Here is a 21,795-nt window from a genome sequence, read left to right on the forward strand (position 1 = left end):
GTTGTTTTGAATTTAATTTGAAAGAATGTGTTTAAATGTGTTGATAAAATTTAGTAATTGAAAGGTAAATGAAATTATACAAAATATAAAATCTAAATTTAAAAATATATTTAAAAAAATAAATGATACAAGCTTTCTGGACCAAAAAAAGAGTTACTTTTAGGGCTTCAGTTCATTTTGACCCACGAGTGACTGATTTGTTACAGAGTGTGAGAAATGAAAACGAAATGCTACACACCCCATCAATTATGTTGGTAGATCTGTTGCCAAACATATAGCATGCTTGACACATAATAATAAGTGCAATATTGATCCAGTCATAGACTCTTAAGCATTCGCCTCAACATCAACATGCAGAAAATATGGGGTTTTGCTCAGATTGTTTCTATAGGATTGATCATATATAAATGCACTCATTGTGTTGTGGTAATTAGGAACTTTGGAACAAGGAATTTTGAACTTGCTCTTTGTGTTTTCAGGCCAACATGCTGCACGATCGCTTGGCTCAGATATTTGAACTCACCATTCGGTAAGCTGACTTGAGAACGTTTTCATAGGTGGAAAATGTAGGAGTTATAAAGTTTATCGAATATTTTTTCAGTGTGATATTTGATTGGTCGTTTTGTCTGTTCATCTCTAATCAGCCCTCCCCCGAGCCCCTCGGGCACTGTTACCGTGACGTCAGGCCACACCCAGTACCAGTCTGTGCCAGTCTATGAAATGAAGTTCCCTGACCTCTGCGTGTACTGAACCACGACTTTTCACCTTGTCTATATCACAGACTCAACTTTGACCTTTATCACACTTTAAAAAGGCCACATGCTTGGTCCTGTGACCTTTAACTCACCTGAGCCACTCATCCTCATTAGACACCTTTCACAATGAACATTTCATACAATCACGTCCAGCAGAGAGAAGGGGTGTGAACTGGACAGGCACTTCACGCCTCCATTCTGCACCAATCAGCACGCAGAGCTTTACAACCAGCTGTCCAATCAAACACCAGCTCTGTAGAATCCTATGTGTGATTTTTCAGTTTGATTCTTGCACTTAAAGGCAGCTCCAAGGATCAAACTAACTGAGTCTTTTGAACACTTGATTCTTCAGCTTCTTTATGCATTGATTCATAGGAGTCATTTAGAAAATGACTCAGTCTTGTTGCGCTAGCATTAAGTGCTAGTTTGCTAGTTTTATTTTCTTTATCACATTAATCCATCATCAGCAGAGAGATTTGAACGTATATAATTGATTTCCACTCACTCAAATCTCTCCTATATAATGATTATAGTGTACAGTATCGCACAGGTATAGTAGCTTATTTTTGACAAATATATATACTTTTAGATGAAAGATTGCTGATAGTTGCAGGGTGTCATTTGCGTACTCTTTGCATGGCTTGGCCAACATTTCACTGCAAACGTCCGTGAGTTTAGGCCTTTATTAATTTACAACTAGCCTTTTACTTCAATGTTGTGGATGTTAATAGGGCTTTTGTTCACCTAGAGTTCTTAGTGATCACTACGCTCTCCATTTTGCCTTCACTGTATAGAAAAACCAAAACATTCGCTTTTCATCACCAAAGAGCTCTGCCCATACCCTTCCTTAATGGCCACACACGGCCGCCATTCAAATCGTGAGCCAATCAGTAACCGGATTCTCTTTGAGGGCGGGAATACCGCCATAACATAAGAAAGCTTCTAAAAAAAAAAAACGGGAGTTAAAATATGATGGATATTAGTGATCTGCATTCACCATCCAGATGTTTTATATATCGAGCCACAAGGGCATTGAAATGCTTTTTTGCTTTTTCAGGTCACTTAAAAAGATGAAAAGATGTATCATGCTGAATTCTGACAATATATCTGTGACTGTTAGATGCTGAAATACTTTGCTGGAAATGTTTTACATCATCTGAGCTTCCTGTGGTGAGAGCTGTGATCAATTTCAGTTCTGTTTAGCTGGTAGAAACCGTTTGGGGGATTCTGAGGTGCTTTTCATTGGTTCAAGAGATTTGTTGTCATACAACTGGCTCGTCTTGGTTTTGGGAAAGTATTTATGTGGACGGAACGGCAAGTGAGCAGACAGGAGTGTGTTCTGCAGGTGTGGTGCGGTAATATGCCAATTGTAGATGATTTAATGACGATGCGATGCTGTTGCCACTTTTTTGGCCCGCGAATGTTTCAGTGGTCTGTCTGTGTATGACTAGAAACTTGCACTTCATTGGAGGATTAGTATGCACAGAAAGTAAAAGAATGTCTTGAAGTATTTAAAGGTCAAACTTCAGAGATGGCTACTTCTAACTGCTCGATTGGATCGATTTCTTGATTTCAAAGAGTTGATGACAGCAAGATGGTGGCTTTTCTGCCTTGATCCTGATCTGTCTAGTCAATTAAAGGAAGTATGATGTGTTGGTGGACAGGAAATAGTCAGTAGTTGAACTTTGGCCGTTGTGTATTTCTCTGAGTAACTTGCTGCATTTCAATAGAGGTTGCTTTGTGACAATACTTGTAAAACCTATTTAATGCTGTGATTTAAATCAGGCACATTATTTCTGTAGAAATATGAAATCATAAAGAATTTCTAGATTAATGCAATGTATTTTTGGTGTAATATGAAATAGGAATTTGATGTTTCTCTGACACATCATCTGTAATGCACCTTTAGAGATGTGCGTGTGTGTCAAATGGACACAGTGAGTCTTTTTTGTATTCTGTTTTTTTTCTTACATCAGAAAAGGGAAATCATTCTTACTGTAACTGATAATATCATTTTTAGTGTAATTCACAATATATGTTTTATTTTTATCCTTGGTGGAACTTGACGGTACTTTAGTGTGTATCACATGGTTTGTTTGAAATTAATCTAGCTGATTTATCTGTAACTCAACAATATTCCCTTTTTTTGTTTGTATGGGAGAGAAGTAAAGAATAAGACGAGTTATATATAGGGTTGATGGTGATGTGTCTATGGGACTGTAAGGGTTTTGCAGACTTCTGTCTGAGGATAGGCAAGTCTGCATGCATCATGCTAGATTTCAAATGTGTAATGGTACAAACCACTGCAGTGTTGCTACAGGAAATGATTCAAAGTTACCATGAACTCTCTTCGGTGTTATTTAGCCATATCCAGGTTCGCTGTCTGACAGTGTCTGCCACATTAATGTGCAATGAGATTTCATGTACGAGATCTTAGTCTTAATAAAGATTTTATATTTAAATACTTACGGTTTCTGTTGTATTTCTGTAGTTGGGTGACCTTGATTGTGACATTAAAGGGTTAGTTCAGCCAAAAATGAAAATTCTGTCATTAATTACTCAACCTCGTGTCATTCCAAACCCGTAAGACCTTCGTTCATCTTTGGAACACAAATTAAGACATTTTTTATAAAATCTGAGAACTCTCTGACCCCTCCAACTTAATGAAGACTTTCAAGGTCCAGAAAGGTAGTACAAACTAATGTAACAGTATCAAATGTTAAAAGAGTCCATGTGACTCCAATGGTTCAACTTTAATATTACAAAGCAACGAGAATACTCTTTGTGCATTTTTTTTTTAAATCTGTGCAAGAAATTGTTGAGAAATTGCATAATTTTTTGTTTTGTTTTTGCACACAAAAACAGCATTATAAATATCTTAATTTGTGTTCCGAAGATGAACAATGGTCTTACATGTTTGGAACGACATGAGGGTCAGTAATTAATGACACAATTTTCACTTTTGGGTAAACTAACCCTTTAAGCAAAATGTTTTACTGGGTAATACAATAATTCTGTAAAAAAATACATAATTTATTTCAAATTACAATACTTATATGTTTTGCATTGCATTACAGTAGACTACTGAGAATTGAGGAACATGCATAATGTTTAATAGTCTTACAAATAGACTTCATTTATTTTATTTAAAAAAACAAATGAGTGAAATATGGCCACAGACATTTCTTGATATTTTTCATGAGATTCAAAACGTGAAACACGTTTTGTTTCATTGTCTTGGCTTCGACATTTTTATAAAAAAATGTTGTTAATTGAAACTTGAAAATGTATTAGAAACTGAAATAATTTTTGACGTACTAAAATAATAGTTGAAATACTAAAAATGACTAACTGAAATAGAACTAAAACTAAATTAAAGCTGTTAAGTAATATCCTAATCAGAACTATAATATTATAATATATATATAATATAATAAATAATACTGGGGCAGACAGGGCAATGGATCAGCAAATTGCTCGAGTTGGACCAGATTGCCTGCAACGTCTCGGAAATTTGGAGAGCCTTAGGTAAACATATTTGATATGGATTCAGAAATTGTACATAAACAATAAATGCGTTTATTTTTAATTAAACAATCATCAGTTACAATTGGATACAACAAAAAAAATACTGAGAAACTCGCTGAAAAATACAGCACACAAACAGTCTTTCAGCAGATCAAACACAAGCGGAGGAGGAGCAGCAGATCTTGGATGATCTTCAGTGGCCACTGGATATACGGAGTGAGTTAAGACACATTAACATTTCCTTAAATCCTTACATCCTTTCTTACTGATTCCTCTATCCTCCCTGAAAATTATAAAAATATACAACCATCTCCTACTGCGGCTCCAATTCCTCCTCTTCCTCTTCTTCTTGTTCTTTTTCTTCCTCCTCTTCTTCTTTCTCCTTTCCTGGCTCCTCTTCCTCCTCCTCCTCCTCCTCCTCCTCCTCCTCCTCCTCCTCCTCCTCCTCCTCCTCTTTGATGCCCTGCTGTGGTTTGCTCTGTGTGGGGTTCTTGTTGAGGGTGGGTGTATGTGGCTGAACGTGTGTGTTTGATTGGTTGTGTGTGTTGAGTTGAGGTCGCGGTGGGATGATTTCATTGCTCTCCTCACTTGAGTCCTGACTGGCTGATTGTGTTGAATAATCCGGCTTACGGAAGCACGGCGGCCGGGGTCCGGAACATGAGGAGGTTACTGAGTGGTTGAGGTGTGAAGCCGCCATACACTCGGCAGTCGAGCGATCGCAGACGCACTGCAGCCGGTCACACACACTCACACCTGAACCTGCCACACGTACACAACACAGTCATTAACACAAAACTGTCCTTAATCATAGCATTTGTGAAGTATGGATGTTTTTGCATGCTTTCACGTGTGTAATGTCGTACATTGAGGCTTTCCTTTGTGGCAGCTGATTTGAGCGTCGAGTTTTCTGTGTTTTCTGCAGCCCAGCAGACTAAGCTGCTCCAAACAGCACTGCTGCAGAAAACAGCACCTGACACAGAGACACGACAAGGACAGTCAGGACACAACAGAGCTTCAGCTTCAGCACTGAATATAACTACACAATTACAGTAATGTTCACATGTCTGTATGTGCATCTTTGCATACACTGTTTGTCAGTCAAAGTGTGTGTGTGTGTGTGTGGGCATGTTTTTTGTGACATGAGGACACAAATGTGTATAATGACATGGGTATAACATAGGTATTACAAGGAGAGGGTGAAATATGAGGACATTGGCCATGTCCCCACTTTTCAAAATGCTTATAAACCATACAGGATGAGTTTTTTTGAGAAAGTAAAAATGCAGAATGTTTCCTGTGATGGGTAGGTTTAGGGGTAGGGGCAGTGTAAGGGGATAGAAAATATGGTTTGTACAGTATAAAAACCATTACAGCTATGGAGAGTCCCCATATGTCACAAGAACAAATTGTGTGTGTGTGTGTGTGTGTGTGTGTGTGTGTGTGTGTGTGTGTGTGTGTGTGTGTGTGTGTGTGTGTGTGTGTGTGTGTGTGTGTGTGTGTGTGTGTGTGTGTGTGTGTGTGTGTGTGTGTGTGTGTGTGTGTGTGTGTGTGTGTGTGTGTGTGTGAGAGAGAGAGCCTGTTTATGTGGTTTATGAGGACACAAATTTGTATAACTACACGGGTATTACACTATAAATGTGGTTTATGAGGACATTTCAAATGTCCTTATAATTCAAATGGCCTTAAAAACATACTAAATTTTTTTTTTTGAGAAGGTAAAAATGCAGAATGAAAGTCTATACATATTTATTTTTTCAAAAATTCAAAAAAATTTCAAAAACAGTAATATTGTGAGATATTGAAATTTAAAATAACCGTTTTCTATTTTAATATATCTTAAAACTATTTTATTACTGTGATGGCACAGCTGAATTTTCACATGACCCTCATGTCACATGACCCTTTAGTAACCATTCTACTAGGCTGATTTGCTGCTCAATATTTTTTTATTATTATTATTATCAATGATGACCACAATTGTGATGCTTGATTTTTTTTTTTTTAAATGTTACTGGTCAAATTAGTTTATGCCTAGAAAGCATTTATTTTTAATCAAATGCTTTCTAAAATCTTTTTACTGTCAAAATCTTTTTCACTGATCAAAATCTTTTTACTGTCCCCTTTGATCTTTTGATTTTAGTGTCTAATACTCACAATTAACTAGTTGATAATATCATGCATATTACTAGGCTATTAGCTTATGTTTATTAGTACTTATAAAGCACATATTAATGCCTTATTCTGCATGACCTTATTCTACATCCCTCAATTCTACCCTATTCTACCGTATACCAATACTACCTTACTATTAATAAACATTACGTTTGGAGTTTGAGGCAAAATTCATAGTTAATAGTGAATATGTGTTCCCCATAAGTGCTACTGATCAATTTAATGTGTCCTTGTTCTATAAACTTAATAATTTCTTTTTTAAATAAATTAAAAAAATATATATAAATCTTACTGAACCCAAACTTTTGATTTCGGCATTTTAGCCGGTGAAGATATGTGTGTTTTTGTGTGTTCTGACCGGTCCAGTTGGTCTACTGGGTTTCCTGTCCCCTGTTGTCCACAGTAGCAGCCATAGTGTTGATACTCATGAGGACATCGTCCAGTCAGACAGTGCAGCATTTCTCCTAGAGCTGACATGTCCCTCAACACCTGTCCAGATGCACTGTACTGGAGGAAAGACATGCTACACTCTACACACACACACACGCATACACGCACACACACACATTAATGTATACACACCTCTTTAATGCTGGAATATTGTTATTCCTCGTACAAAATCTACACCATTGTGCTGATACCATAATACAGAGATCATGGTAATGGTACTGTAGCATGTTATCTATGTGGTACTCCAAAGAACGTTATGGCATGGTAATAGATGTCCAAAAAAAACCCTGAAAAACATCTAGCATGTATTTTTTACTAATCCACTTATTTACGTGCATTTAAATATTTCAGCTGCACTTAAAAATGAAAATTGCCCCATGATTTACTAACCTTAAGCCATCCTATGTCTATATGACATTCTTCTTCAGACGAATACACTCGGAGTTGTATTTTAAAAAAAAATGTCCTGGCTCTTCCAAGCATTATAATGGCAGTGAATGACAGCCCAAAAATTGAAGCCCAAAAAAGTCATCCATTCATTATAAAGGTAATCCACACTGCTCCGGGGGCTTAATAAAGGCCCTTTGAAGCAAATCGATAGGTTTGTGTAAATAATACTCATATATCCATATTTAAAACTTTATAAAGGGAAATATCTAGTGTCTGGTACCGTACAATAACTAATTGTATTCGTCTGAAAGAAGAATGTCATATACACCTAGGATGGCTTGAGGGTGAATCAATTATGGGATCTTTTTTATTTTTATCTATAATTTGTCATTTTTAATATGCCATAAAGCTTTAGTCTACAACTCTACCAGTGATTGTAGCCTTAATGCTTCAAATGTTCTATTATGCAATGTTTCATGTTTACTTGAACAGAGAGATGATGACTGTAGCTTGATTATAACTGCACATGCTCAATGTTTTGTTATCTGTCTGTATTTGTGTGTTTTGGTCTGTGTTTCTCTCTAAATTTCTCACCTTCAGAGTCCTCTTGCTGCTGCAGGTCTGACAGTCCAGCGGCCTCCAGCAGAGACCAGGCAAAGAACGGCGCTGCCCGTCTCCGGATCCGGTGAGACTCTGGGAAACACACAATGATTTCTCTGGAGTGTGCAGGAGAATAGCTTAACCCTCATCATTGCCTCACACTTTGTAACAAAACCTCCTCTCATGGGTCAAAATGACACGAAGCCCTAAACCTATACTTACAATTTTTGTTTTTTTGGTCAAGAAAGCTTATTTTATAATTTTTTTAGATTTTTAAGAATTTTTTGGGAGGTTTTGTAAATTGTATTTATTTTTTATTTACCTTTAAAGGTGCACCATGCAACTTTCCGTCCACTGGAGGGCGCCTATTCAAAACAAATGAGTAGTTTGATGACGCAAATTTGAGCGTAGCATTCACATCAAAGCCGGTGGAAAATAGGACTCGGGCAGAAATCACGTTCATGCATGCGGTTATTAACGTTACTGTAGTGTGAAGCAGAGCAGGGCCGAGTGTTGTGGAGCTGAGCATGGCAGCTGGAGCGATTGTTACACAAATACCCGCCTCGCAAATACCAGGACTTTTATTATGACGGGACGGGACACATTCACCGGGCGCCTGCACTGATCCGCTCTTCCGGTTATGATTATGAGGTAAAGCAGCTCTGTTTACCATATTAGATACATTTAAGTGTGTTTAAAATGATGTTATGATGTTACTCCGTGCGTTCTCTTGTTCACACTGCTAAGAGTAAAGCGCTCCTGCCAAATAAATCCCGAAACCGAGGGTAGCGCAGATATGACGCAATTGACAGGCGACTCGCTCAAACGCTATGCTGAAACGTCCCGGTCCTTAGTTAAAATAACAATTTTATCACAATTTACAAATAGTTGGAAACATTTGGGATATTGTAGGTACTCAACTGAACAAAAAATATATAACACCGGCCTAGTGGTTTTTGGATATTTTACTGCATAAATACTACATAATGCACCTTTAAGTTACTAAATTTGATAAATGAATAGTAAATAAATAGTAATTTAAGCATATTCTTCAGATTCTGATGACCTTATAGCTCTATATGGAGCATGAGCTGTTCCGATGGGTCCTAAAGGCAGTTTCTCTTCAGTGTGCATTCAGATACACAAGTAACGTTAGATATAATAAAATAGTTTTTGGTAAAGTTTTAGCCTTTTTAGTTTGAATTTTGAGCATTTTTTTGTTTTTGTGTGAAACATTCCATTCAATCCTATGGGGGTCAAATTGACCCGCGAGTGAAGGATTTGCTTGTTTTTTACATTTCAGCCACAAAACTCCAGTCAAATATTTTTTTGTGCATTCGTGGTTCAAGTGCGACAAAAGTCCTAGGGTCTTGGTCTACTTTGATGAACTTTCAATTTTTTAAAATGTTTTTCAAAATGAGCTTCGGGTCAAAATGAACCGAGGAAGGACGAGGGTTAATATAATTTGCTCAAGCAGTGTATATTTGTGAATGAACATTTTGGTACAACAATACTGATCAACCAATTATATTTCATCAACAATCATTTCAAACAATCATTTGATTTCATGAGTATGTAATGAACCAGTTTTGGGCCTATTTGGTTTATACAAGCATGCACATCCTGCCTGGCTAAATCATATAGTTTGTATTGAAGTTGCAGATGTTACCGATTTTCTCTGATTCCTGTGAGCTGTCAGATGGCTCGTGTTCTTCCTCTTCCTCTTTCTCCTGCTCCTCTTCCTCAGCGGACTCCTGCCGAACATTACTGGTCAATGATGGTAACCGATCCAGTGTGGGACGGGGAGGTTTCTGGGGATGAGGGATGGTTTCAACAGCAGCATGGCCTGAGGTTGTGGTCCGCGTGCTGACAGGCTCGTGGGGAACCGCAGATGTGGTCTTTTTGTTCCTAGTTGGTTTTGCAGCTGGGTAAACCGTTGGTCTTGGTGGCACATTGTGTATGGGAGGTTTAGGGAACTGTCCTGGAATGATCCACATGTACGGACTGACCTCGCTGACCTTGGATGGGATCGTGGTGGTCTGGTTATTGACTGATTCTTCTTCTTCTTCGTCACTTTGTAGATCTTCGTTGCTTTCTATATTGTGCCTTTCATCCTCTTCAGAAGGAGATGGCTTTGTGTTGGCTTGTGTTTGAATTGTTGGTTTGGTTGTGCTTAAGTCGCCATATTCTGCGCTGCTTTCTTGACTCTCGTTTGAGGGGTTTACTATTAAATCACTCCCTCTCTCTGTCTTTTTATCTTCCTCACTCTCTCTCTCCACCTCTTCAACCCATATATCTCTCTCCTCACTTCCTCTTGTAGATGAAAGTGGCACAGCGGTGTTTACAGCAACTGTATTTTTATTAGTAGCTGTTGGCAAGGTTGTTTTGTGAAGTGGGTTTTGATTGGTTGTTATTTCAGTGGGTGTTGTGATCAGAACTATATAAGGGCTTTGATTGGTTTGTGTTGAATGTTCTTCTATTTCATTGTCACTCTCTTCCATGTCCTGCTCCTCTTCTTCTCTCTCCTCCATTGACTCGTCACTCTTTTCCTCTGTTAGGATGTGTAAAGGTGGGCTGACATACAGTTTAGCGATGTCATTTGAGTAATTCGTTGTGGTATGTGTACCAGATGTGTACGTAACGGGTTTTACAGTGGGCGTAGTATGTGCAGGCGTGTGTGTGACAGGTTTGCTTGCAGCTAAATGAAAGGTTTCTTTATCATTCTCATCGTTGTCCTCCTCAGATGAATGACTGTCAGGTTGTGTGTGAGTGTGTGTGTATGTTGTTGGTGTTGTTGTGTGGGGTGTAAAGTGCGGACTGTGTGTGTTTGAATGTGTGTCTGGTAAGTCTGTGACGGTCTGAGATTCTGTTGTGGTGGTTAGCCCCATGCTAACAGTCAGCTCATCTGTAATAAAACCAAAATATTACAGTCACGAACCATGCTGAATGTTTTAATGAGGTCATTTGCGTATATGTTTTCAGTATGATAAGACAGGCTCACTGTTTGTGCTCCACTCCATTGCATTGTGGGTGGTAGAGATTTCCTCTTTGTCTCTGCCCCTCTCTTTTGTTATCAGCACAGCAGAAACTAAAATACAGAAAGTTGCAGCACAGGTTATATAGACAAAAACAGATGAAACATTCTTCAAAGCATCTTTTATTGTGCAGAAGAAAGAAAATCCTACAGGTTTGGAATAACATGAGGGTAACTAAATGACAATTGTTTGGGTGAACTATCCATTTAATAAGTTGATTTGTATTGTTTTGAATAATTATTGTACTGAATTAGTTTTGTTGCTGATATTTGGTGTTTACTTTTAGCTGTTTGTTCTTAATTTACATCTTTAACCACTGTATATAGAGACTTTCTTTCTTTTAAACCGCTTAACTAAGACCTGGAAGAAGCCAGCAGAAATGAATGCAATATAAATGCTAAGAGCCTCAGCTGAACTCAAACTGTGGGGGTTTAAAGGCTTGTCTTCATTTAGAATCATTTGATCACATTTGATCAAGTGTTTTTGAACAGTGAGGAGCGAGAGGGGTGGAATTTCAAAGAAGTCCTTGATGTACTAGCGGAGATGAATTTGTTTGAGACTAGCTAAAAGCTCAAAATGCACAAACAAACACAGTGCATCTTAGTGTTGATGTTACCCGATTTAGCTGTGAAAAACACCAACTCTTACCACTGGAGACCCCATCCTCAGATTCTATTGGCTCCTCTTTATTTTTCTCAACTGTACTTCCTCTCTCTGAGTTTCTATCCAGCTCGCTCTCCTCTGCTTCATTCTCTTCTTCCTCTGGACCTGAAGATGAAGTTCAGCTTAGATCAGTGAAGTCTTTAGGTGGCTGAGTTACCAGAACATGCAGTAATTGGGAAGATCATCCTCTGGGCTACAGAAAAGAGGCTAAATAAGAGTTTAGTGAAGCGTGTTACCTGAGTGATGTATCCCAGGGTACTTTATGCTCTGGATATTGCTGCTCTGAGAGCTGTTGACCAGCACTAACTCATTGGTGAAGTTGCCTATAGTCTCATTCAGTGTGCCATTTACACCTGAAAAAGAGCGAGCTATTTTTATGTAATCTTTTTTAAAATAAGTCCTGTGGGGTTTTTATGTGCACACACTGTAAAAAAAAGGTAAATTTTGAACTTTTGCAGTACAATCGACTTGGATGTTTAAGTTATTTCAACTTAAATGATGTTAAACTGACTTTAAAAAATGAGTTACATCTTGTATAACTAATAAAAACAAGTTTAACATTGCTTAACTTATTTTGATGAGTTAAAACAATGTAAAAACATATGTTGTCATAACTTATTAAACATATAATTTTTTACAGTGCAGAAAATGTTCTTAAACATAATTCCAGTTTGATTTTCAGTTTTCAGTATGTATTTACATATTTCAGTACTATATTTTTTAAGAACATGCTCATCACTGCATTTATGTGATCACAAATACAGGAATATTGTGAAATATTATTACAATAAAAAAGTTTCTATTAATATAAATGTAATGTATTTTTGTGATGCAAAGGTGAATTTTCAGCATCATTACTCCAGGCTTCAGTGTCACATGGTCCTTCCGAAATCATTCTAGAATGCTGATTTGCTGCTCAAGAAACATTTATTATAATATATAATGTTGTAAACAGTTGTGCTGCTTAATATCTTTGAGGATAACTTTTTTCAGGATTCTTTGATGAATAGAAATCAGCTTTTTTTATTTGAAGTAGAAATCTTATATAACCTCATAAATGTATTAGTAATGACTTTTCATTAATTTAATTAATCCATGCTAAATAAAATTATTTTCTATAATGGTAGTTTATATTTTACAAAAAGTTTTGATTTATTTATATATTTATAAATGTATATACTGTAGATAAACTTTTCATATTTATTTATATTAATATGTTTGTTTATATATTTCCACATTCTATATGTCTTACCATAGAACATGATCTCCATGTCGATGTCTGATGGAGAACGCTCCACCCTGTCTGAGACACAAACCACACTGTAAGTTGATTAGCAAGATATCTAAATCTCTCTCTCATTCTATCAGCAAGTAGGCAGGGCTTTTCATTGTTACACAAATGTGAAGTCATTTATAAAGTATATAAAACACATTTTAGTAGTATAAAGCAGTACACCTGTTGCAAATATAAAGGAAACAATAAAATAGACTGGGAGTGCTTTCACAGATAATAGGTTTGATGTACTCTGCCTTACAGAGACCAATGGCTTAAAACGCCTGACTATATCCATCTTAATTCATGATTCAGGACCCCATCATAGGACAGAAACTGCACTCATTAAAATGACAAATTACTTACTTCGCTTCGGACCAAGACTGCATCTCTATACTAGTTCTACTTGATCTTAGTGCTGGGTTCAACACTATAGATCATAACGTACTCTAATATCGATTGCGCTGTTTTTCAGGGACATGCATTAAGGTGGTTTAGATCAAATCTCTCTGACTATTACCATTTTGTGTATTTAAACAGTATTATCCAAGTTAACATCTGTAAATTATGAGGTGCTGCCAGGGTCTGTTTTAGGTCCTCTGGTATTTTCAATATGCTGTCCAATGGTAATATTATTAGAAATTATGCTGATCAGTTGCATATTTCATCAAGACCAGATAAAATTTCTAAATGATCCAAGTTGACAGTGTGTTAAAGATATATTATATTGGATGACCAGCAATGTTCTTATATTAAAAATGGATAAGACTGAAGTATTAGATATTGAACCAAAAACCTGTTCACTATTAAGTTCCCTATCGGTTACAAAGTGATGCTACTGACTTATAAAACCCTAAATGGTTTAGGTCTTTTGTCGCTCTACATTCCATCACGCTCTTTAAAGGTGGGGTAAGTGTTATTTATAAAATGCTTTATAAAAGTGTCTCAGGCCGAGTACCAAAACACACTTGTAGCCAATCAGCAGTAAGGGGCGTGTCTACTAATGATGGTGAGAAGATAGCGCTCAGTGCACGTCATTATTCAAAAGTCAGGACACAGGACGGACATTAGCCGAGCGGCGACAGAAAGAAAGAGATGGCAGATAAAAAACAAATGTGGAAAATGCCTATGGAACAAAAGAAGGCTTATGATCAGGCAAGAAATATCAGCTTTCCATCGCTGGAGAGAACTAAAGGAGCGTTTTGGCCTGCAATCGGACGTCGAGGTTGCTTTGTTTCTTCTCGATAGGCGAGTAACATTGGTTTTGTTTTATTTTACAGAACAGAACTTATATATATGCTGGCTTTTGCTTGAATATACTTGTGAGTCATGTTTACTTGTTTGTCCATTTGCGATCGTATCGTCTTTCACGTCAGTGATGATAAAGACCAAGCCTGCAGTCTCCCTCTCATTTACTGAAGCTTTCGCGCCTCGATCGCCCCCCGGCGACCGGTCCCAGTATAGCCGCCCCTCTGTGTTTTCTAATGGACGCGAGGCAAACTAAATAATAAAATTACACTTCAAAAAATGTTCCCCAAAGTTAGTGTATGTCACTGAAGGCAGTTATCATCACGATGATTTCATTTCAGGTGTTCGTTTTAAAAATAAGTTTAGTTTGAGTTAGTTATCTGATGCTATAAAAACGGGGGTGTGACGTCATGATTGACAGCTGAGACTGACGGCTTCTCTGAGTGAAGTTGTCACTGAGGCACTAACGGACTTTTTTCGAAATTTTTGGGAGCAGATTAGATCTTTAGCTTTAATTTCTACATTTCCATAACTGTTTATTTCACACCAGCATAATTAATTGTTCTGCATCTGCGAGAGTGTGGGCGGGCTTTTGAAATCGCGGCTGTACTTCCTGCTCTACTTCCTGCGCTCTACTGCGCAACTCCGGTCCCGAAATCGCTACTGCGCAGACTCGGTCCCAAGATGTCCGCGCCGTGCAAGGGCGCCTGAAAGCTTCAAATCTGACAAGCGGAAACGGATGATGTCGAGTCGTCCATATTTTTTTACGGTCTATGATAAAGACCAATTCAATTCATCCTATAAACCATTGTCTGTTTCAAGCGTCAGCTCGCAGTGTGTCTGAAAAGTAAGATAATAAACCCCTAATATATGTTTTTTTTCCTTTTGTTCCTCTTTTAGTGATCTATATAACCCTCTAATCACGTCATAATTGTAATAAATTCGTTAGTTGGACTGTCGTGCTTCTGCTATCGAGTTGTTCATGTGTGTTTGTGTTTTGGGGATGTAAGGAAGGACTTATTGATTGAACATTCAACCTGGATTACCATAGTAACACACATTGCTTTTACTTATTGATGACATCGTACCCTCGGCCGGCTGGCACAGAGTCCGTCAGAGTCGTTGCCTGGGTTACATATGTAGGGGGCGGAGCTATCAAAATAGGGGTGAGGCCCTTTTGGGGTAGGGGCGTGTTTGTTTTGGTCATTTGAAATATCCACCTTGGTTACCAGAACCGACTTTTAAGGTCACAAAACTCTGGACATTTGGTAGTACCTAGGATAGCGAAGTCCACAATAGGAAATTGTTTTCGCATTTGGCTCCTAAACTCTGGAATAGCCTATAGTGTTCGGGGCTCAGACATGCGCTCCCATTTTAAATCTAAATCAAAGACACATCTCTATAGCCACACAGTCACATAATGCATCTCATAAATAGCTGGTACATCAACTCAATTTGGATCCTGCCTCTTACAAAGATTTCAGATGACCCAACACCTGTGATAACTCTGAATCAACACTCAACTGCCAATTCTTCTGATCATATATATGATCACAACGTGTAATTGCTTTAATGAGCTTATTATTTCTGCCTAATTGAATACATGATGTTAGCTAACTGCATGACTTGCTTTGCTTTGAAACAGTATGTATTGTGAAAAGAACTACAAATAAAAATGTATTTGAACTGAATTGAATAAATAGACTAAATAAATAAAGGATAAAATAATGAGCTAATGTGGGTGTCAACAGCCTCACCTGTTCCATTGAGCACATCACTAATGTAGGTGTCATTATCAGGTAGATCCGTCACAAAGGGAGAGACTGAAGAGAACATAAAAGACAGATGAATGCTGTATACTTTTTATGCTATCATGTAATACATTTATATCGGAACACACTTGTTTGCCACTGGCATGTCTCTTTGTTGTTAGCACTGTGAACATCAAGTGACTTTATCTCCTCTTTAACAGTTAAAGGGGATTTAATACTTTTACCTGTCTGTGATGTGATTGGCTGGTTACCTCGATCCTGTTTTGTGACTGGATGGTTGGAACTGATGCAGTCTATAACTGTCCAATCACAATGGCAGAATCCTTCCTCACAGAAATCCAACATATCTGCAGAAGTTGGACACAATTCAGGTCAGCTAACTCTTTTCTGCACATGACAGTAGAATCATTTCATATACTTAAATACTAGTGATGAATTTCTTAGCTCCTTGCAATATTCTAGCTCCTCAAATCTCAGTGTTATCCTGATGGTTTGTGAGTCGGACTTGTAACTGGAGGTCATGGGTTCGATTCTCAATTCTGACAGAAAATGACTGAGGAGTCCTTGAGCAAGGCTCCTGACAGGTCTCAGCATTGACCCTTTAAGTAATCACCTTTATTATCCTTATTTCATTCCAGATCACACAAATATAAGTGTGGCCTGCCTTTTCCCCGTTGTCTTCCGTTTCTCTATCTTTCTTTAAGTGAAGCATATCCCCTCCCCACATGTTTCTCCCGTCAGAGGCTAACTAGGTTTGTCCGGTGAGAGGGTCTCATGGTCCCTATTCTTTACATTGAAAAGGGATAGCAGGATCCGAAGGGTCTCCTGGTTGGTATAATGATTACCAGATGTGTTCTATATAATGCAAGTACCACCTGTTGCATGTCCCCATACCAGGAGATGTATATGTGATGTAATCTTTCTCTCAGTGGTTGAATCCATACTACGCCTCTTCTCTTTTTCCTATATATATTCCATTATAACAATAAACTGGGAGAAGACCTTTTTACCGTCTCCTCAGATCTGAGTCATATGTTTGTTTGAATCCAACAAGGAGGGCGGGGAGATCACGGCACGGGAACGGGACACTTTGACAAACTCTGTCAGCTCCTAACCCCCAATCGCTCCACGGGTGCTACAGGCTGCCCAATGCTGTGTGTGTGTGTGTGTGTGTGTGTGTGTGTGGGTGTGTGGGTGTGTGGGTGTGTGTGTGTGTGTGGGTGTGGGTGTTCACTACTCCCTACTCCTAATGTGTATTCACTAACATGGATAGGTTAAATGCAGAGGACACGTCACTTCACTTTATTGACATACCTTCCTTTAAAGGGTTAGTTCACCCAAAAAGAAAAATTCTCTCATTAATTACTCTCCCTCATGTCGTTCGACACCCGTAAGACCTCTGTTCATCTTCAGAACACAAATGAAGATATTTTTGTTGAAATCCGATGGCTCGGAAAGTCCTTCATTGACACCAATGTCATTTCCTCTCTCAAGACCCATAAAAGGCACTAAAGACGTCATTACAACGCCCATCTCACTACAGTGGCTCTACAATCATTTTATAAAGCGACGAGAATAGTTTTTGTGCGACTTATATAGTGTAATGACGACTTATATTAGTGATTGGCCGAATTCAAAACAATGTTTCGAACGTTACAAATCAATGTATTTATTCATGATTCGACCACGTGTCAAACTGCTGAAATCACGTGACATTGACGATCCGAATCATGAATCAATACACTGATTCATAACCGTTTGAAACATTGTTTTGAAATCGGCCCCTCACAATATAAGTTATTTAGTTTTTTTGCTCACAAAAACTATTCTCGTCGCTTCATAAAATGATTGTAGAGCCACTGTAGTGAGATGAGGTGTTTCTCAATGTCAAGGATGCTTCCTTGGAAGGACTGATCCTTCCAAGTCACTTCCTTCAGAGGCTAGGCGAGGCTCCTCTTTAGCATTCGGAGAACACGTAAATGGAACAGGCTAGCAAGTGCACGTCATTGCATCATTACATCAGTGAAAAGGTCCGTTGGCCATCAATGGCCCATCAATAACGTTATGTGTAACGTTATTTGTATATTTTTTATATCAATACAGTAGTAATTTGTACCGGCATTTAAACGTTAAACTTTACTTATATTTACTACGGTTATAACAAATGTTTGGTAACGTAAATAAAAGCATTGTGGCAAGCAGGGAGGGGAGGGACTGTGAGAGCGGGCCGGTGGAGTGATAATGAGCACCAGCTGATCGCCACACCGGGCTCGGCTCACGGCAGAGTAACGGATGTATAAATAGAGGAGCGTGGAAGATGAGAGAGGACGCGAAGAGCGCGAAGGCTACTCATATGCATCCTTTCCTGTTTATGACATATTTTTCGAACGAAGGACTCCGAATTCCGAGGATCCTCGACATTGGAACAGTCCTTCGTCGGATGTCGATGACGTAGCATCCTTGGAATTCTGGCTTCCGAGGATCCTTCCTTGACATTGAGAAACGCCTATGGACTTTGTAATGACGTCTTTAGTGCCTTTTATGGGTCTTGAGAGAGGAAATAACATTGGTGTCAATGAAGGCCTGTCTGAGCCATCGGATTTCAACAAATGTCTTCATTTGTGTTCCGAAGATAAACGGAGGTCTTACGGGTGTGGAACGACATGAGGGTAAGGAATTAATGAGAGAATTTTCCTTTTTGGGTGAACTAAACCTTAAAGGCTCTTTGAAAAGTAAAAATCTGCAGTGAATATGTTGAAAGTACGTGTACCACAGCTGGAGTTGTAGCTGCAGGTGTAGTTGTTGTACGATGGTGTCATGCGACTGCAGTTTCTCTCCTTTAGCTCTTGAGAACATCTCCAGTGGTTAAGACAGCACCTACAACACAATCACATTCATTTCAATGTTCTATTTATATGTCTGTATTTAGCATTATATCTTTGTAGCAGCTTAACAGAAAAGGGCAAAATAACAATGAAAGGTAATGAAAAACATCTCACTATAGACTGTTCTTTGTCTAGGTGCGGCTTGCATTTATACTAATTTATGTTTATATGTGTGCATTTATATGCACATTAATATAAAGTGCTTGCTTGTTTTTTACACACTTCACTGCTCTGCGTGCTTTTAATCTCTTTTCTGTTTTCAGAGCATGCAATAAGTTGGTGTGGACTCCACTGTGAAGTTAATACATCCATTTAAAATCTTTCTACCCCCTCCTGAGTCTAATTCCATCCGCTTCCCATTTCTCTTTCTGAGTTTGCTCTCACCGGTCGAGTGTGTCGGCAGGCTGTGTGTGTGTGTGCACTGTGTCCCGTGTGTTTGCGTTGCTGCAGTAATGTCCGTGGTTCTGAATGTCCGCGGGACAGAGTCCAGTCTCACAGCGCAGATTGACCGCAAACTCCAGGACTGACCGCAGGTCGTCAAACACAGAGTACAGCCAGCTGAACCGCACACCCAGACAACCTGTACCCAACACATATTTTAAAGATAAAGGATTGTGAATGCATGTAGTTTAATATATTATGTCAATTATGTAAATGATATTTTCCTTTTTTGTTCATGTTGAATGCACTCACCAATCAGAAGCTCAGCAGAGCTGGGGTCACTTTCTGGGCAGAGTACAGCAGTACCATGAACTGCACAGACAAACAACAGATGTTTCACGTTTCTTTGTCATGAATTCATATATTTAACATAGATAATAACATTACATTTTTTAGTAAAACTTTACAATAAGGTTACATTAGTTAACTAGTTAACATGAACTAATAATGAACTGCACGTCTACAGCATGTAATAATCTTTGTTAACCTCCTTAGCTAAGCAGGGCTGAGCCTGGTCACTACCTGGATGGGAGACCAACTTAGAAAACCAGGTAGCTGCTGGTAGAGGTGTTAGTGAGGCCAGCAGGGGGCGCTCACCCTGTGGTCTGTGTGGGTCCTAACACCCCGGTATAGTGATGGGGACACTGTACTGTCAAAGAGCACCGTCCTTCGGATGAGACGTTAAACCGAGGTCCTGACTCTCTGTGGTCGTTAAAAATCCCAGGATGTCCTTCAATAAAAGAGTAGGGGTGTAACCCCGGCATCCTGGCCAAATTTGCCCATTGGCCCCTGTCCATCATGGCCTCCATATAATCCCCATATCCTGATTGGCTTAATCACTCAGTCTCCTCTCCACCAATCAGCTGGTGTGTGGTGAGCGTTCTGGCGCAAAATGGCTGCCGTCGCATCATCCAGGTGGATGCTGCACATTGGTGGTGGTTGAGGAAATCCCCCCCTTCTATGTAAAGCGCTTTGAGTGTCTAGAAAAGCACTATATAAATGTAATGAATTTGTAATGAACTGGGTTACACAGTAATGAACTGTCCGCCTCTGGTTAAATTACACTTAAATGTTGTATTTAGACCACTGTATGTGGCTAGGGGAAGCTTTTCAATTTGGCTAGGCCTGTAAATAAGTTACTTTGTGTAAAACATTGCCAAAGGGATGCTTATCTCTGGGAAAGTAGAAATTTAAATGGTAAGCTTTCAAATGGTACCACATGCCAGAGCTCTTCCACAGACATTTACAATTTAAAGAATATACTTTGACAGGGTCCTTGGAGATTGAGAGGTTAATGTTAATTTTAACATTTACTAATACATTATTAACATCAAAAGTTGTATTTGTTAACATTAGATAATGCTCTGTGAACTAACATGAGCAGACTATGAACCGCTGTATTATTAGCTAAGATTAACAAAAACAGTAATCAAATTATCATTTGTTAGTTCATGCTAGTTAATAAATTATCTAATGTAAACGAATGAAACCTTATTGTAAAGTTTTACCAAATTTTCTTTTTTATCCCTATAACATTCTGATGAATTGATAATCATAATACGTTAACAGAAATGTAAGAATGTTTGCCCAATAAGATAAGAAATCAAAATGTATTAGCACTAGATTTTTAAAGCACAATTTTTCTTAGCTATTTAATATAATCAAGTCATTTGTACGTGTGTTCAATAAATTAGTTTAATAGAATCTTTATTTGAAAAATAAAAATATTATAATTATATGATTTAAAAATATTCCAAATCTTAAAAATCCGCAATATTATGCACTCAATTTCACAAAATATTAACCAAAATATTTTTTGTCAAGCTACAAATAAAAATTCTAAAATTGATAGTATTTTATGCAAGAAAAAATGATAATAATAAAAACCTTTTATAACATATGCATTGAATTTAATGAATAATGAAAAAAACTTTTTAAATGCTAAATTGTAGAATTTTATTCAAAATTGTTGCTAGTTTCATATTGAAAATGTAAAAGTATTTTTGTCCTTTTTTTCATCATTACTCCAATATTCAGTGTCACATGATCCTTCAGAAATCAATCTAATATGCTGATTAAAAAAGTGCAGGAACTAAGATGAATGATCATCTAAATGACAGTTTCAGGGCGATGAACTCACTCTCACCTGCACTATCACTACTGATGGAAGATTGTTAGCATTTTCTCACCTTTCTGCAGGATGAAGAGGAGAAAAAGATACAGCAGCCTCATCTTTGTCCTGATACAAAACAATCAGTTGTACCTTCCGGTATCATAGATTAAGTCCTGCGGTGTTCAGGTAAAGCCACACCAAGAGATCACTCCAAACTCTTCACTTCAGAATCTCTTCTAATGCAGGTGTGTGTAAGAGACAAAGAAAAACAAACTACCCAAAAGTTGAACAAAGCCCTATTTAGGCCACTCTAAAAGGTCAAAGGGCAAAAGGCAGAGTGGTCGTCATAGTAACAGGACTGCAGGACGTGCACACTCTTTACATTGGCTTGAGGTCACACATGAAGAGATGAAGTGGGCTCTCACACACACCTATGCCTCTCTTTTATCAAGGGTAAAGGTCCTGACCCC

The 21,795-nt window shown here is 38.2% G+C and overlaps 2 protein-coding genes across 5 annotated transcripts in view; one reads left to right on the plus strand and one right to left on the minus strand.

The window, feature by feature from the left end:
- The window catches only part of efr3a (EFR3 homolog A (S. cerevisiae)), a 58,562-nt gene extending 55,343 nt beyond the window's left edge, over positions 1-3,219 (plus strand). For all 4 annotated transcript variants that reach the window (XM_067452553.1, XM_067452552.1, XM_067452551.1 and 1 more), the window contains 2 exons: positions 480-529; positions 645-3,219. In XM_067452553.1, coding sequence (XP_067308654.1) covers positions 480-529; positions 645-750 — 156 coding nt within the window. In that variant the 3' untranslated portion in view covers positions 751-3,219. The remainder of the gene's footprint in view (positions 1-479; positions 530-644) is intronic.
- Positions 3,220-4,458: 1,239 nt separating this feature from the next.
- Positions 4,459-21,444, minus strand: oc90 (otoconin 90). Its single transcript, XM_067453427.1, has 15 exons — positions 21,402-21,444; positions 19,465-19,524; positions 19,156-19,351; positions 18,657-18,763; positions 16,111-16,233; positions 15,872-15,937; positions 12,846-12,896; positions 11,830-11,946; positions 11,579-11,698; positions 10,897-10,983; positions 9,565-10,800; positions 7,890-7,988; positions 6,814-6,985; positions 5,147-5,253; positions 4,459-5,042 (listed from the first exon to the last, which is right to left on the minus strand). The coding sequence occupies exons 1-15, from the start codon at positions 21,442-21,444 to the stop codon at positions 4,597-4,599; spliced, it is 3,030 nt and encodes a 1,009-aa protein (XP_067309528.1). The 3' UTR covers positions 4,459-4,596.
- Between the last annotated feature and the right edge of the window lie 351 nt (positions 21,445-21,795).

The sequence above is a fragment of the Pseudorasbora parva genome, chromosome 9, assembly GCF_024679245.1.
Source record: "Pseudorasbora parva isolate DD20220531a chromosome 9, ASM2467924v1, whole genome shotgun sequence".
Taxonomy (NCBI): Eukaryota; Metazoa; Chordata; class Actinopteri; order Cypriniformes; family Gobionidae; genus Pseudorasbora; species Pseudorasbora parva.